Source organism: Anomaloglossus baeobatrachus, chromosome 2 (assembly GCF_048569485.1).
Source record: "Anomaloglossus baeobatrachus isolate aAnoBae1 chromosome 2, aAnoBae1.hap1, whole genome shotgun sequence".
Lineage (NCBI taxonomy): Eukaryota > Metazoa > Chordata > Amphibia > Anura > Aromobatidae > Anomaloglossus > Anomaloglossus baeobatrachus.
The window spans coordinates 121,592,551-121,608,650 of record NC_134354.1 but is presented as its reverse complement, the minus strand read 5'-3'; the positions used below and the strand labels follow the sequence as shown (position 1 = coordinate 121,608,650).

The 16,100-nt window shown below is 44.7% G+C and overlaps 1 protein-coding gene across 3 annotated transcripts in view; it reads left to right on the top strand.

Moving 5' to 3' along the window:
• Positions 1 to 16,100, top strand: part of SGSM2 (small G protein signaling modulator 2) — a 511,886-nt gene that overhangs the window by 354,216 nt on the left and 141,570 nt on the right. For all 3 annotated transcript variants that reach the window (XM_075335301.1, XM_075335300.1, XM_075335299.1), the window contains exon 4: positions 9,921 to 10,082. In XM_075335301.1, the coding sequence (XP_075191416.1) occupies positions 9,921 to 10,082 (162 nt within the window). The remainder of the gene's footprint in view (positions 1 to 9,920; positions 10,083 to 16,100) is intronic.

The window sequence follows — 16,100 nt, the reverse complement described above, 5'->3', positions numbered from 1 at the left end:
CTCCCCAAAACATTCCCTCTTTAACCAATTTATTGAAAAGAGCACAATCAATTCCACGTCCGGCGTAATCCAATAAGGGGGGGGGGGGCACGGCGATCCATACCATAGTCGCTGTCCCAGTCAATGAAAAACAGAATGTTCCCCATTGGCTGGGAGAGCAATGCAGTGACCTGAGCTAACATCAATAGGTCAGCTCAGGTCACTGCAGGGGATGACGAGCGCTGCCATCAGGAGCATAGATGAGATCATTACCTTCTGTGATCATCTCCTGTACTGCTGACGTCAGCGCTGTCACTGACTTATCGCGAGAGCCCGTGACGTCACCGCTAGTGACAGTCTCGGGCCGCTCGCGAGTCGGCCCTAGACAGCAGTGACAGCGCTGACGTCAGGAGGCAGGAGATCGTCACAGCAGGTAATGATCTCACCTCCTGACAGCAGCGATCGTCATCCCCGCGGCTCCCAGCACTGCAGGATGTCCGTGTCTGCCTGCGCTGCAGCGTGACAGGCTGCTGACACTGCGGGCAGACACTGACACCCTGCAGTGCTGGGAGCCGCGAGGCCGGAGCAGGACACAGACTGCACGGGCACCTGGAGGTCGCACGGAAGTGCTTCTGTGCGGCGTCCAGGGAGTGCGACATGTGTTTCCTCTGCTCCTCTTCCTGGCATAATGACATCGCTTCCTGCAAAACCGCAGGCAGCGATGGGCATTACCGCAGGTAAATCGCGGCTATTCCGGTGGTATACCGCACATCATTGCTACCTGCGGAATACCCCCGGAATACCGCAGGTACCTGCGGAAATTAATGGACATGCACATTTTCTCAAGAAAGTTTCTCGAGAAAATTTTCTCAAGAAATTTTCTTGAGAAAAATCCGCACAGTGCGCACAGCTATTTTTTTTTCTCATTGAATTTCATGGGAAATGTCTGCACAAAGATTGCAGACATTTCTCAAGAAATTTCCGGGGCAAATCCGCGGGTAAATCCGCGGGAAAAACGGTCTAGTGCGCACATAGCCTAAGGATGACTCCATGACCGTATACTGTATTTTTACTATTTAGCTGCACTGACATGACATGTTGTTTACCATTCTGTAGTCAAACAGCATAACATAATCTAGAAAAGAGTGGCTAGATCCTTTAGGAACTGGGTTGTGTAGAGCCTCCTGTTGAATGGAGAGGAGGGAACATATCTGAAGCTGAGACTAGTCCAGCTCCCCCCCTGCTGGCTTTTCTTAGGACTTCCAGAGATGATTGACAGGTCTCTCCCATAGCAAGAGACCTATCAGTCATTTAGAATGGTGATGGGAAAAGCCGTCTTGGTGCAGTGCCTGAGTAGCTTATTCCTTTGTTATGGTCCTCAGTTGAATTCATTGAAAAATATACTTTGCTGCAAATGTGCGGACAGCATAAATCAGATGACAGGTTTCTTTTAAATATACATTAAAAACATTATTTTTCAAAACCTTAAATCATTAGGTAATGCACATGTACTGATTGTTACCCTGTCACAACCAAGCAAATACAGTGGGTGAAATAAGTATTTAACATGTTACCAATTTTCTAATTAAATTTTCTAAGTAAATATATCTCTAAATGTGCCATTGACATCAAGGTCTCACAAGATGTTGGTAACATCCCATACATCCACACAGGCAAAGTAATCAAACCATAAATGTCCATAAATTATGTGTAATAATGAGAAATGACATAGGGAAAAAGTATTGAACACTTGAAGAAGAAAAGGGATAAAAAGCCATGGAAAGTCATGAAACCATCTGAAATTTATCAGTAATTAGAAAGCAATCCTGTTACTTAGTGGAAAATAATATCAGCTGGTAAAACTGAAGGTCTGTAAAAAGCGTGTCTCATTATCAGGATGCCACACAAGAAACATCTCATGATGGGTAAAACCAGTGACCTTTCCTAAGACTTTCACAACCTTATTGTTACAAAACATACTCATCACATTGGTTACAGCAGAATTTCTAAACTACTGAAGGCTTCAGTGAGTAGTTTTAGTGCCATAATACAGAAGTAGGAAGAACATCTTTTCACCATAAACAAGCCATGAGCAGGAGCTCTCCACAAGATTTCAGACAAAGGAGTGAAAAGAATTATCAGAACAGATGTCTAAGGCGTACTTTGCACGCTGCGACATCGCAAGCCGATGCTGCGATGCCGAGCGCGATAGTCCCCGCCCCCGTCGCAGCTGCGATATCCTTGTGATAGCTGCCGTAGCGAACATTATCACTATGGCAGCTTCACATGGACTCACCTGTCCTGGGACGTCGCTCTGGCCGGCGATCCGCCTCCTTATTAAGGGGGCGGGTCGTACAGAGTCACTGCGACGTCACATGGCAGGCGGCCAATAGGAGTGGAGAAGCGGAGATGAGCGGGATGTAAACATCCCGCCCACCTTCTCCCTTCCGCATATCCTACAGGAGCCGCGGTGACACCGGTAGGAGATGTTCCTTGCTCCTGCGGCTTCACACACAGCGATGTGTGCTGCTGCTGGAGCGAGGAACAACATCGGACCATCACGTCAGCGTAATTATGGATTATGCCGACGCTACACCGATGATACGATTACGACGCTTTTGCGCTCGTTAATCGTATCATCTAGGCTTTACACACTACGATGTTGCCTGCGATTCAGGATGTGCGTCACTTTCAATTTGACCCCACCGACATCGCACCTGCGATGTCGTAGTGTGCAAAGTACCCCTAAGAGTCAAGGACCATCTGTGGAGAGCAACAGAAAGACTTGGAATCAACAGGTAGAATTGTTTGAAAGAAAACAATGAGTAATACACTCAACCACCATTGCCTGTATGTACGCTCACAACGCAAGACTTCATTGCTGAACAAAAGTGTGTTTAAGTGCGTATAAAGTTTGCTCAACAACATTTATAGAAGCCAAAATTGGCAAACTTCACATAATTGAAAGAAGGATGAATGAACAAATATACTGAGACATTCTTGATAAACAAAAAACATTCTGCCATTTACAAGAATGATGAAGATGAAATGAGGGTGAACATTTCAGTATGGCCTCTTTCACACGTTCGTGAAAAACCACGCACGCTTTTCACGGACGTGTTAGAGGTGCGTTTTGCCCTCCGTGAGCCGTGTTTATGGCCTACGTGTGTTCTCCGTGTGTTATCCGTGATAACACACGGAGAACGGGAACTTTCTGCTCACCTGTCCCTGGCGTCGCTGTCCGTGGTGCTGATCTTCGGTCTGCTGCCTCCCCGCTGCTGCTGCTTCCGGCCGCAGTGAAGTCAATATGCAATGAGCATAATGAGCGGCGGTCGGAAGCAAGTGACAGCAGAGGCAGAGACAGGAGGGCTGAAGAAGGTGAGTACATTTTTTTTTTTTTCCTCAAACACGTGTGTTTACGGTACGTCAGGAAACGCACCAGACACGTACCGGAGGCATGTATGTGTGAAAGAGGCCTATGACAATGATCCCAAGCACACAGCTGAGGAAACACAATTAGTTTGAGAAAGAAAATAAAGCTGCTAAAATTACCCAGCTAATTTCTTGACCTCAAGCCAATAGAAAATTTATGAAAGGAACTATAGCTCAGAGTTGATAGAAGGAACCCAGGACCTTCAAAATTTGAAGAGTGTTTGTTTGGAAGAATGGGCCAAAATCACACCTGAGTAATGGATGCCACTAGTTTCTCCATACAGGAGGCGTCATGAAGCTGTCATCCCCAAGGCTTTTGTAAGAAGTATTAAATAAATTTGAGTAAGCATGTTTAATACTTTTTCCCTGTGTCATTTCTCCTTATTACACATAACTTAATTTATGGACATCTATGGTTTGATTTCTTTGCCTGTGTGGAATGGATGGGTTGTGACTAACATCTGTAATAAATTCATGTCAATAGCACCTCTAAAAATATATTTACCGTTTTTTTTGCTTTATAAAGACACACTTTTGTTCCTCCAAATTCTGGGGGAAAGTAGGGGGTGCGTCTTATAATCCGAATATACGGGTCCAGGGGAGGTGGGGGCAACTATGGAGCGGTGCTGGGGGCTGCTGGAGGCTGGTAGAGGCTGGTGAAGGCTGCTGCGGGAGATCTCCTGCTCCCGCTCATATAATATGCACTGCCGCTGTCCACCACCGTAGTGCTGAAACCGCACCGCGGTGATGGGCTGGGGGAGCGGCACTTATTATATCTGCCTGTGCCTTCCTTTGATCGCACAGGTCTCCTATTGCTGGCACATGTCCCCCCCGTGTTAGATATGGCCCCCATGCTGCTGCCCATACTAAAATAAAAAAGCTTTACTTACCTCCTCCAGTGTGTCTCCCGGTGTCTCCCCGATCTCACTGCTGCCGCTGTGATCAGGCACGCAGAGATCATGTCACTCTGCTGTGCCGATCACATGACCGGCACCGAGAACCAGAAAGTGCAGGTGCCCAGCAGCACGGAGGGAGACACGATTGATTATAGCGCTGGAGAAGGTAAAGTAAAGTGTTTATTTTACTATGGGCAGCAGCATGGGGGCCATATATAACACAGGGGGACGCGTGCCAGCAATAGGAGACCTGTGCCAGCTGTATGAGATGCGTGCCAGCTATAGGAGACCTGTGTCAGCTGTATTGGATGTGTGCCAGCTATAGGAGACCTGTGCCAGCAATATGGGATGTGTGCCAGCTATAGGAGACCTGTGCCAGCTATAGAAGACCTGTGCCAGCTGTATTGGATATGTGCCAGCTATAGGAGACCTGTGCCAGCAATATGGGATGTGTGCCAGCTATAGGAGACCTGTGCCAGCTATAGGAGACCTGTGCCAGCTATAGGAGACTTGTGCCAGCTATAGGAGACTTGTGCCAGCTATAGGAGACTTGTGCCAGCTATAGGAGACTTGTGACAGCTATAGGAGACTTGTGCCAGCTATAGGAGACCTGTACTAGCTATAGGAGACCTGTGCTAGCTATAGGAGACTTATGCCAGCTATAGGAGACTTGTGCCAGCACAGGAGGACATGTGGCATCACAAGGGGGCTATATTTAATATAAGGGGGCCATATCCAGATTAAGGGGGCTAATTATAGGATGGGGGGCTATACGAGACATATACCCTATATGATTTGTTAGACGGACACTGGCATTATAAGACGGACCCCATTTAACATTAAAAAGAAAAAAATCTCTTTTCCTTCACCAAATTTGGGGGTGCGTCTTATAATCAGGTGCATCTTATAAAGCAAAAAATACTGTACTTAGAAAATTGGTAACGTGTTCAATACTTACAGTATTTTACCCTCTGTATAGTGCCAATAGTAACAAGATCATATAGGTATAAATGAATAAATGAAATTCCCACTCACGCAATCAAATGTGTTCAAAGATAATGATTCACAACTGGATTGGTAGGTAAGACCAGTAGAGATTTGCAGATTACTAAATAAGACCATAGGAACATAGATTATCTTAGCTTTAATGCTCTAGTAAGACCCTAGATAAAGTTTTAGCGTTTTTCATCCTTCCCAGATGCTTTTCCGTTGGTAGCGTAATCAACTTCATTAATGGAACACAAAACCAAGAGTAAAAAAACTATAATTTTATATCAAAGTATTAAAAAGCAAATGCTCCATCACAAAAAAGTTTGTGGTACTACACCAGCTTTGAGAAAAGTGGCAATGATCTGTGTTCAATGTAACCGGTACCTCGTCTACCCTAAACTTTATTTTCTAGTGAACAGTCAGAGTTTCGCGTCAACTTTATCTATTAAAACATAACTGCACACTCCAACATTATAATTGTTCTATTTCATTAACCACTGGCATATGACATATCTATACAAGTAATGTTGAACCCGGGGAATATAGCTTTACAACTAAAAATGATTAATGTTCTCTTTCCAATTGTGGCTAGACATTCCTAATATACTTTTCTGTCTGATGTGAGAGAATATTGAAATAAATGAATGTGTAGTTTGGAAGAAATGCCTTATTAGTTTAAAAATCAATCTTGAAGAAGGCAAGGTGTAGTGGTCACTCCGCGGTAACAACGAATGGCGATTAATTCATATTTCTAGTTCCATTAAAGCTTCATGACATTTCTTGAAATTTGGTAAAACTTTTCACAATTATAAAGTGAAAAAAGTTATAAAGTGAAAAAAGGCGGCTGGTCCTAATATTCTGCTAGAGATCTTTCAGTCATTGAAGAAGCTCCATTAGACCCTTGTTAGTATGGTAGATTATGTTAAGTAGAATATGAAAACAGGAGGCATTACTAACTGACAGGGAACTTCAGAACTGTCTAATTGGGGAACTTTTAAGATATAGATTTGGATTATAGATACGACTATAAAATGGATTATCACCCATTTAAAAGAAGTGATTCTTCCCTTTACCTATCTACAACCGGTGAAATAAGTCATGAACACGTCATTAATTTTCTAGGTAAATATAATTCAAAAGGTGCCATTGAGATGAGTTTCTCACCAGATGTTGGTAACAACTCATCCAATCCACACAGGCAAACAATTCAAACCATAGATGTCCATAAATTTAGTGATGTGTAATGAGAAATGTCACAGGAGAAAAAGTATTGAACACGCTTACTTAGCTGTATTGAATTCTTTGTACAAAGCCTTTGTTGGTGATGACAACTTCAAGATGCTTCCTTTATTGAGAAACTAATCGTCTGCAATGCTCAGGTGTGATATTGGTCCATTCTTCCACACAAACACTCTTCAATTTCTGAAGTTTGCTTGGGTTCCTTCTATGAAATCTGAGCTTTAGTTCCTTCCATAAAGTTTCTACTGGATTCAGGTCAGGTGATTGGCTGGGCCATTCTAGCAGCTTTAATTTCTTTCTCTCAAACCAATTGAGTTTCCTTGGTTGTGTGTTTGTGATCATTGTCTTGCTGAAATGTCCACTCTTGTTTCCTATCCATCATCCTGGTTGATGGCAGCACATTTTTATCAAGAATATCTCTGTATATTTGTCCATTCATACTTCCTTCAACAATAGGAAATCTACCTGTGCCGTATGCTGAAAAACAGCCCCACAACGTGATATTCCACCTCCAAACTTCACTGTTGGTATGGTGCTTGGGGTGATATACAGTGCCTTTTTGCCTCCAATCATGGTGTATTATGGCATCCAAAGAGTTCACTTTGGTCTCATTTGACCAGACTATATTCCAGTATTTCACAGGCTCGTCAAAATGTTGTTGCACAAATTTTAAACATTCATGAACATGTTTTTTGTTCAGCAATGGCGTCTTTCCTGATGAGTGGACATACAATCCATGGAGGTTGAGTGCATTACTTATTGTTTTCTTGTACCTGCTGATTCCAGGTATTTCTGTAGCCCTCCACAGGGGGTCCTTGGACGACTCTTTTGATAATTCTTTTGACTCCTCTGTCTCAAATCTTACGGAGAGCACCTGGTCATGGCAGGTTTGTGGTGAAATTATTTTCTTTTCACTGATGGCCCCTTACCTCTTGGGCCCCTGTTCGGCTTCACAGGCTGCACCAATGATGTGTCTGCCCCTGGCTTGTTAAAAAAATTTTTTAATTCTCCTCAATTTTTGAAGCTATTTCTATATTTGATTTTTGTTTGAAGGAGTTGAGCAGCACCTACCTGCAACGCTCATTTGCTTTATTACTTAATTTAACTAGGACACTTCCAGGTCCTGTTCTTGGGATCAGGTGAGGATCACAGCAGTTTGGGTTGTAGGTGATAACTTACATTTATGGCACAACCCCTGAAAAAGGAAAGTCTACCTATGTATCCATTTTTTATATTACTCTATTGCATTATAAATAATAAATTAAGCCGTTTAGCAAATAAGTCCTCATTAAAAAATAAGTTATTGATTTGTGTCTCCAACTCCTGTACAGACTTTTGCATCTCTGTGGTTCCAGACTGCAAACAAGCCCTGCAATTACACTCTCATTGTATACTTTTATCTACAAAATGTATAATTGAAAAAGTAGGACAGATGGATGGAAGAATTACTGCAGAATCATATTACGCAGGGTTTGTATATCCTTTCTTTACCATAGAAATGCAAAGAGGTTGTAGACACAAAATGATATGTAATTTCAATTAGAAGGTTTATCAGTCATTTGCGGCTTATATTGTAACGGTAATAGTCTATAGTAGTTGGACATAACTTGAATTAGTGGAGAAAAAATGACGTTATGCTCAAGTGGGAGTCATTATCGGACATTAGATGCTTTAAGTATGTTCTGAAATACAGACGGGAAAGATGAAAAACAGACGCAAATAAGTCTAAAGAAAAATGTTTTTGTCTCCTTAATGGTATCTTATTCCAAACGTTAAGTTATACTGATTGTACTATTATTATCAGTGAAAATAGTACCATAAAAATCACATACGCTAATTAAACTGTTGCTGTAGATCTGTAATACAGCCTGCAGTTAGTGGAAGTGCTGTAATAGCATCGTGTTGTTAGATAATAATGGAAGTTGGATGATATTGTGCGATTTTCTGTAATTTAATCAAAATTTAATGATAATAGATTTTGCATAATAGTAAATCGGGTGAATCTCCAGTTCTTGAATGTCCTCATTAAGGTATGCTAGAGGATTAAAAATATGAGATCCAGGAGTTGTAACCATACCAGCAATATAAGTTAGGTCCTGATTCGCCTTTGTTAAAAATGAGCAGAGACGTCTACATTTTTATGGAGTTACTGGCTCCGGAGAGAATCAGAAGATCTTAGCCTAACTGTGGGCCTTGGTCCTGTCATGATAAACTAGTCACAAAAAGCTAGTCCTTACATGATGTCCTATGACAATAGAGGCTACTGTGCAGCTGCATATACAGAATTGATGAGCCTATTCATGGTTCCAATATGCCTCCCTAATTAACCAGAGGGCCGTAGAAGAGCAGAGGCAGAAGGGGAGTATAACGCTGGCCATACACATTAGATGGCTCTCATCCAAACTATACTTCCACCCATCGTTCCACCGACAGCCGTCTTAGCCAATTTTCCTATACACAGATGCACTTTTTTGGTGTTTCTATCAGAAAGCCGGCTTGTTTGGTCGGTGACCCCATACACATTAGACTGTCAGCCAAACCCACCAGTATTGGCGCTCTTGGCCTACTCTTGGTGCTCTTGGCCTACTTTTGGCACTCTTGGCCTTCAGGGGCCCAAGAGGTAAAGGGGCCCATTTCTACCTCCAAAAGGTGAAGGAATTATGCATTATGATGAACTATTGGGGCTGCAAAGGGCACATATATTGTTCTTGCACAGGGGCCCTTTTCTGTCTGTCCGCTTGTGGTCCAATGTGTATGGGGCCTTTACTCAGCATTCTTCCCTTGCCTTAGCGGAGCTATCCTGAAGCAGTGCAGTTCTGGGTACAACCATGTATAAAATTTGCATGGAGTTTTATGCTTTTTTTTTCGCATTGACTTCAGTTTCCTCCAAGTACTTTGCTTTCTTCCCACATTCGAAAAACATGCTAATAGGCCATTGATTTCCCAGTATATAAGCTATAGAGAATGTGTGTATTAAGTTGGGAAATTAGTTTGTGAACCTTATTAGGGACATTGACTAATAAGATGTGAGTAATTTATGTACATGACCATGAAAATGTTGAAGTGGATGGTGGGCTGCATTACTTTTGTTCATTTTGGAATGAAGGCGCTCCACTGCATTCTCAACATTCACCACTATTTAGTGATCAGAACTGTGCTGTTTGGGCTCTATTTACCATGTACATCTGTCCACTGCAAGAGCTGAAAACAGCTTATCGCTGGGGGTGCTGGATGTCGGATTGATCCTGGAAATAGGTAGTCAGTATCATAAAAGCGGGCCACACCATTCATAAAAAAATTAAAGTTAATATATTAATGTGTAGAAAAATAAATATATCCACAATGTGAAACATTAACATGTCACTTCTGTACCGTTTCTTCTAGGAAAAATTTCTCTAATGGCCAGGATTCCTTAAAAAGGCAAAGCTCAACCGCAAGCAGGACGGTCACCCTCACCCCACAGGCCCTTAAGCACATATGGGTCCGCACTGCACTGATCGAGAAAGTGCTGGATAAAATTGTACAGTATATTGTAGATAACAGCAGGTAAGGATAAAGTGACCTTGATTTTTTTACCTTTTAATTCGTTTTGTTTTGTTTGTGGTTATCTTTTGCAAAATAATTTAATAGAAAGAAGGGGAGGAAAAAAAAAGAATAAAAAACAGGTGTCTAGAGAGGTTTTAGTAAATTAGGTCAGAGCCCCACACCAACTCCGTCAAGATACATCTTCATGAACTAGTAGTCTTCGGGTATCTCAAATACTACGAAGGAGAAATCTTAGAAATTCAACACTGCATATCAGGAAAACACCTGTAGGTGTCCCAGCAAAACCAAATTTTATAGAAGCTATCAAATCTGGCATTACCTGTGGCTGTTATCTCTTCCATTCAATATCTGATATTTATAATGTTGACCAATTCTCATTTAGAGATGTTAGATGACTTCCAAAATCTTGGAATAATCATCAAAAGCCTCTCCAAGGAAGCATCCCAGGAAGCCCTTTTTCACTTTTGACAAGGGCCCTTGCATGAGAGAAAGTAAAGTGACCTCGGAGTGTGGAGGGCACAGGGCAGGCAGTGTTTGTAGTAGTTATGCGTGCAGGGAAACAACAGGTCACAGCACAACCTGTCGTTAACCCCTCACCTCCCCATCGTCGCAATACACACAGGAGGACTCCGTTACAGTCTCAGACGTTGCACATTCACTCCATCTCATCGGGCAATAAAGTCCAAGCAGAGTCCTTCTTAAATAAGAATTTTAACTTTATTCCTGGTATTCTGGTTACAGGCCTTGGTCCGCGCTTTGCCACCACCTGTATTCAAAAAGGGATTTCTTCTCCTACACACGTCACAGTTGCAGCCATCGGTTCCCTGGCACTTGGGCACCACCTACAGTCTAAGGCCCCTTTCTTCCCCTCACTCCTCTCCATGGTCAGCCGGGGTCCGCTTCCTTGCAGAGATCTCTCCTAAGTGACATACCATCCAGACATACCCCCATTACCAACCAGGGGCGCACTGACCTTTTCCAGGTGGTGAGGGTTCCTCCATTTTCTACCAGCATGCACCAATGATAAGCCATCGACAGCCAGACTAAACCTCTCTCTGTGAGGGACGTGGTTCCACCATTCGTCCAGAAACCTGCGCGTCGCAGACACAGGGGTGACCCTTAGGATCTGTGCTCAGGGACATTTGAACTTTCTACATGCCTCAGGCCCCTCCTCCTGTCTGCTTCCTGCCTTTCTCTTCTATCTCTCTACCCAACCTCCTCCTCCTGCCTACCCAGGTGCCAGGGCCTTTACAGAGCAACACTACCACCCGGTGGCGAAATCACAAAACAAGGCATTTGCAGATCATACATAGGACCATGCTGTGTCGGGTACGAATGCAGGGGAAGGCCTAACCCTTAACTCACCCTACAGGAGGAAGCTGTAATATTATTGGATGTAGCCCTATTGTATAATGTGAACATGAATGGCCAAGACTTCTTTATTGGGGGAAAACAAGAATAATTTTATCATTCAACGTAATATCTTTCTTTGTTCTTCTACAATTCAATGGGCCACAGCACAGTTTTACATACTTCAGCTATAGTTCTGTACGATTTATTCTTCCTGCTTCCATGATTGGTATTAAAAAACATAAAGGGGTTGTCTAGCTATGAAAAAAAATTAAATAATATCCTAGATTGTTATAGTTTTCTCTGCCAGTAAACTACCTGTTACACTGCAGGAAAACTTAGCTTTATAGTGAAACTACATGTCACGTCTCCACCAGAGTCTGCTCCTGCAACTTCTACTTCGATCACCAGGCACCACCGTATTTCCGCAGTGGGCAATGCTGGTGATGGGGGAGGAGTCAGTGCCAGTGGCTCTGGTGGGTGCAGGCTCTCCACCCATCCACTATCCCTGAGACCTGTAGTACCACTGGCTGACTATGGTGGTGTGTATCTTCCAGCTGAAGTTACCACCTTTTAGCTACAGCCTATGGGAAGGCACCACACCCTTCTTATTCCCCCTCCTGTCTGCTGGTCGCCACCAAATAGTCTTGTAGCATACCGCTTGTCTCTAGTTTGCACCCTGCTCCTGAATTCTGATCCCCGTGTTGTGACCTCTGCCTGTTCTGACTACACTCCTGCTTGCCTTGTTTTGTACTTCGCTGCCATCTTCAGTTTGACCTTTGCCTAATTTCCTGACCACCCTCTTGCCTGCCGATTTTGTCCCTTTTTATACCTTCTGGTTTGAACCCTGCCTGACGACTTCTCTTTTCGGGATTGCAGCCTTCCTTAGGCAGCAATCTCCTGGACCTTGTTGTAATTCCAGATTCCTGTACAGGGGAGAGAGGGTTTCAGGGTTCTTGGGATCCTGCTGAGTGGGCAGCTAGCCTCTAGTCTGTCAATGACAGCCATCCTGAGTCTTTGGTCCCGGGCAGAAGTCACATTACCTCATTCTGCACAGTATAAACAAGCCTTTTTTCATTTTGGGGTACTATATATTAATTTATCTAAAATACAAAGTAACTAGTGTAATAAATATTGATTCCAATCAAAACAAAGAAGCAGCAAAACCATTTTTGATTTTGAGCTTCTTCTCCACTAACACCAGTTCAGTCAGATCAATGTAAGTAGCTTAGCAGGAATTATTCACTTTTGGATTCCTATGTTAATCCTCTTATGAGAAGAGAATGTTATTCAATAAATTATTTCCTATTTAATCGTTTTGGTTATAATACAAGTTAATATATTTTAATATGAGTTTTTAAGACTAACACTCTAAGCCTAACACTATATATGCACAGTGCTCAGCATAAAAGAATACACGCCAACAGATTTGTTGGAAAACCTTTAGTTTCCTGTCAGAATCAATGTTTTCTATGTTATATAATACTACGAAATTTGAATTAACAAGAATTTAACCACATGTAAGACTAATTATTTATTAAACAAGTGTCTAGCAGACAGATGACTATAAAAGGACGTCACTTAACAATGCTGTCAGCAATGGCACCACATGGAAGAGAACTGTCACAAGATCTGAGAAAAGGAAGTTGAAGGCTGCAAGACAATAAGCAAAGTTTTACTTATCAGTCAGAATACTGTGGCAAAAGTGAGACAAAAAATTTACAAAGATGGAACTGCAGCCATCTCACAGAGTAATCTAGGCTAAACATGGAAATTTACACCTAATCAGGAATGTCTTCTGATGAGAAGGGTTAAAGAATTTCAATATACAAGTTCACTGCAGTTCGCTAAAGAGGTAGTAAGACAAATTGAGGTGAGTGTTTCCCATGGCATAATACAGCGTACACTGCAAAGTGATGGCATGTATAAGTGTCGTCCACGAAGTAAGCCTATCCTAAAGCCCATGCACAAAAACGCCTGTCTACAATTTGCCAGGGCCCATGCTTAAAACATGAAGATATGAAGATTATTGGGACTCTATACTCTGGAATGATAAGACTAAAGGCTGCTTTACATGGTTCGACCGATTGTGCAATTTCACAATCGATCGTACCCGCCCCCGTCCTTTTTGCGTCACGGGCAAATCGCTGCCCGTGGCACACAAAGTCGGTAACCCCCGTCACACGTACTTACCTGTCGTGCGACCATGCTGTGGGCGGCGAACGTCCACTTCCTGGTGTGGGAGGGACGTTCGGCGTCACAGCGACGTCACACGGCCGCCGGCCAATGGTAGCAGAGGGGCGGAGATGAGCAGGACGTAAACATCCCGCCCACCTCCTTCCTTCACATAGCCGTCGGCGGCCGCGTGATGCAGGTGAGCTGCTGTTCATTGTTCCCGGGGTGTCACACGGAGCGGCGTGTGCTACCCTGGAAACGATGAACAACTAAATTAAACGATATTATGGAACCTTGCGAGCAGTACACGACTCACGATTTGTGAGCGATACTGCGTCGCTAGGAGGTGTCACACAGGCCGGCATCGCCAGTGATGCCGGATGTGCGTCACAAAAACCGTGACCCCGACGATCTATCTCACGATAGATTGTCTGGTGTAAAGCAGCCTTAAGGCTGCTTTCACACATCCGGTAGGTGCAGAGCCGGCCAGTCCGGCTCTAAAACCTATGCAACTGATGCGGCGAAAAAGCCGCATCCTTTGCATAAGTTTTTTAAATGCGGCCTGTCCGGTTTTTGCCGCTTGCGGCATGCTACTGAGCATGCGCAGTGGCAAAAACCGCATGTGTGTCGCCCTGGGCAAGCCAGGGGACACAGGTCACACACCACCACACCCTACATCCCAGCTAGGAACACCACAGCTAACCAGAAATCCTTGTTGCCTTCCTCCAGAGGCTGATGATTCACACCAGGGGGTGGGCCAGGCGGTTGGCTCCGCCCACCAAGGAGGACACAGCTCTGAAGGCGGGAAAACCAGGCAGTCAGCTCAGGGACGAGCTTGAGAAAACAACAGAGATTAGCCCAGGCAGGGCTAGAGTGAAGAACAGTTAGGGGAGTGAAGGAGTAAACAACTAAGTGAAAGTAGTGAAAGTAGAAAAGTGGTAAAGGAGGAAAGCAAGTGAGGTGACAAGAAGGAAGGAAAGCCTGAAGGGTCCAGCTTTGTGTAGGGCCAGGTCAGCAAGGTCAGCAACGGCGGTGACTGTCTGGAGGGGGACCGTTTGGAAGTTCCTGGAAGGACCCCGTTGGCTGTGTGCCCGACGGTCTGGAGCAGTGTTCCGAAGGACAGTCAGCACCAGGGCAGGGGCCTCTCGGACCCCGGCAAGGCTTGGAGTCGCCACAATTTGCCGAATCCGTCAGTGAAGGGGACGCAGATCCCCCAACAACCAAGTCCCGATTGAAGGCAACAGCTCAACCATTACAGGGGAGACACCGCCACCGCCAGGGCACCAGTTTCCCCAGGGCCAGCGCCTGCGGGCAAAGAGTAGAGCTCCCCCGGTCCAGCTTGAAGCCGGGGAGCGGGTTACCGGTGGGGACCCATCGCAACCAACAAGTACACCAAGGTGCAAGGAAAAGGGACATCACCGTCACCTACTGGGAGCAAGTGCAGCCGTCCGTGGGACCGTCTATCCAGCCGTTTGGTTTACCGTAAAAACTGTGTCACGTCTCAGGCTGAGTGAGTACCACAGTGCCGCAATGCACAGCGCTGCCCCCGCGTCCCTGCGCCCACCAGGCCCTGCACCTCCATCCCCATCAGCGGGCCCCGGGATCACCAACCCCTACCCACGGAGGGGCAACACAACACCTGGCTGCTCCGCATCACCATCCCCGGGAGCCCCATATAGAGCAGCGGTGGTGGAATCACCACAACCGTGGGTGGCGTCACGGACAATAATCATCCCCACACCCAACAAACCCCCCTTTCACTCATGGGCGAGGAGTGCCGCCCGAGGAACCCCCGGGATCCGGCCCACCGCTCGAGCCACCACTGAGCAGCAGCCGCCGGACCCGAGCAGAAGGGGTGAGCGCGGTGTGCTGACACCCTCCTCCCCGCCCGCGACACATGCGGCGGCCGGATGCGTTTTTTGCCGCATTGCGCCGCATCCGGCGTCCATAGGCATACATTGAAAAATGCGCCGCATCGGCCGGATGCGTTTTTTTTTTGCTGCACAAAAACACGTGCCAGGCAACGTTCCATCCGGCTGCCGCATCGGCTAAATCTGCCGCATGTGGCAAAAACCGGACGGAACGCAAGCCCATGCGGCACTAATTAAAGTCTATGCAGGAAAAACGCAACCAGCAGCAAAAAAAAAACGGTTGCGTTTTTCATGCAAAGTGCCGGATTGTGCCGCACAGGAAAAACCGGAGGTGTGAAAGCAGCCTAAGACAAATGTTTTTGGAACTGACAAAATAGGAATATCACTGTCGCTCAGATCAAAAACCTTTCACTGCACGATTGATTATCAACGTTTTTCTAGTGCAACTTTTTAAAGTGTATAAGAATGAAGCTGCTAGTAGGCAGGGGATACCGTGTGAATATCTCCAAAAGGTTCAAGTATATAGTTTATATTATACACGGCTGCGTTAAACATTCAATTTACACATAAAAACACTTTATTTACCTGTTATAATGTGATCAAGACATTGAACGGCATTTAA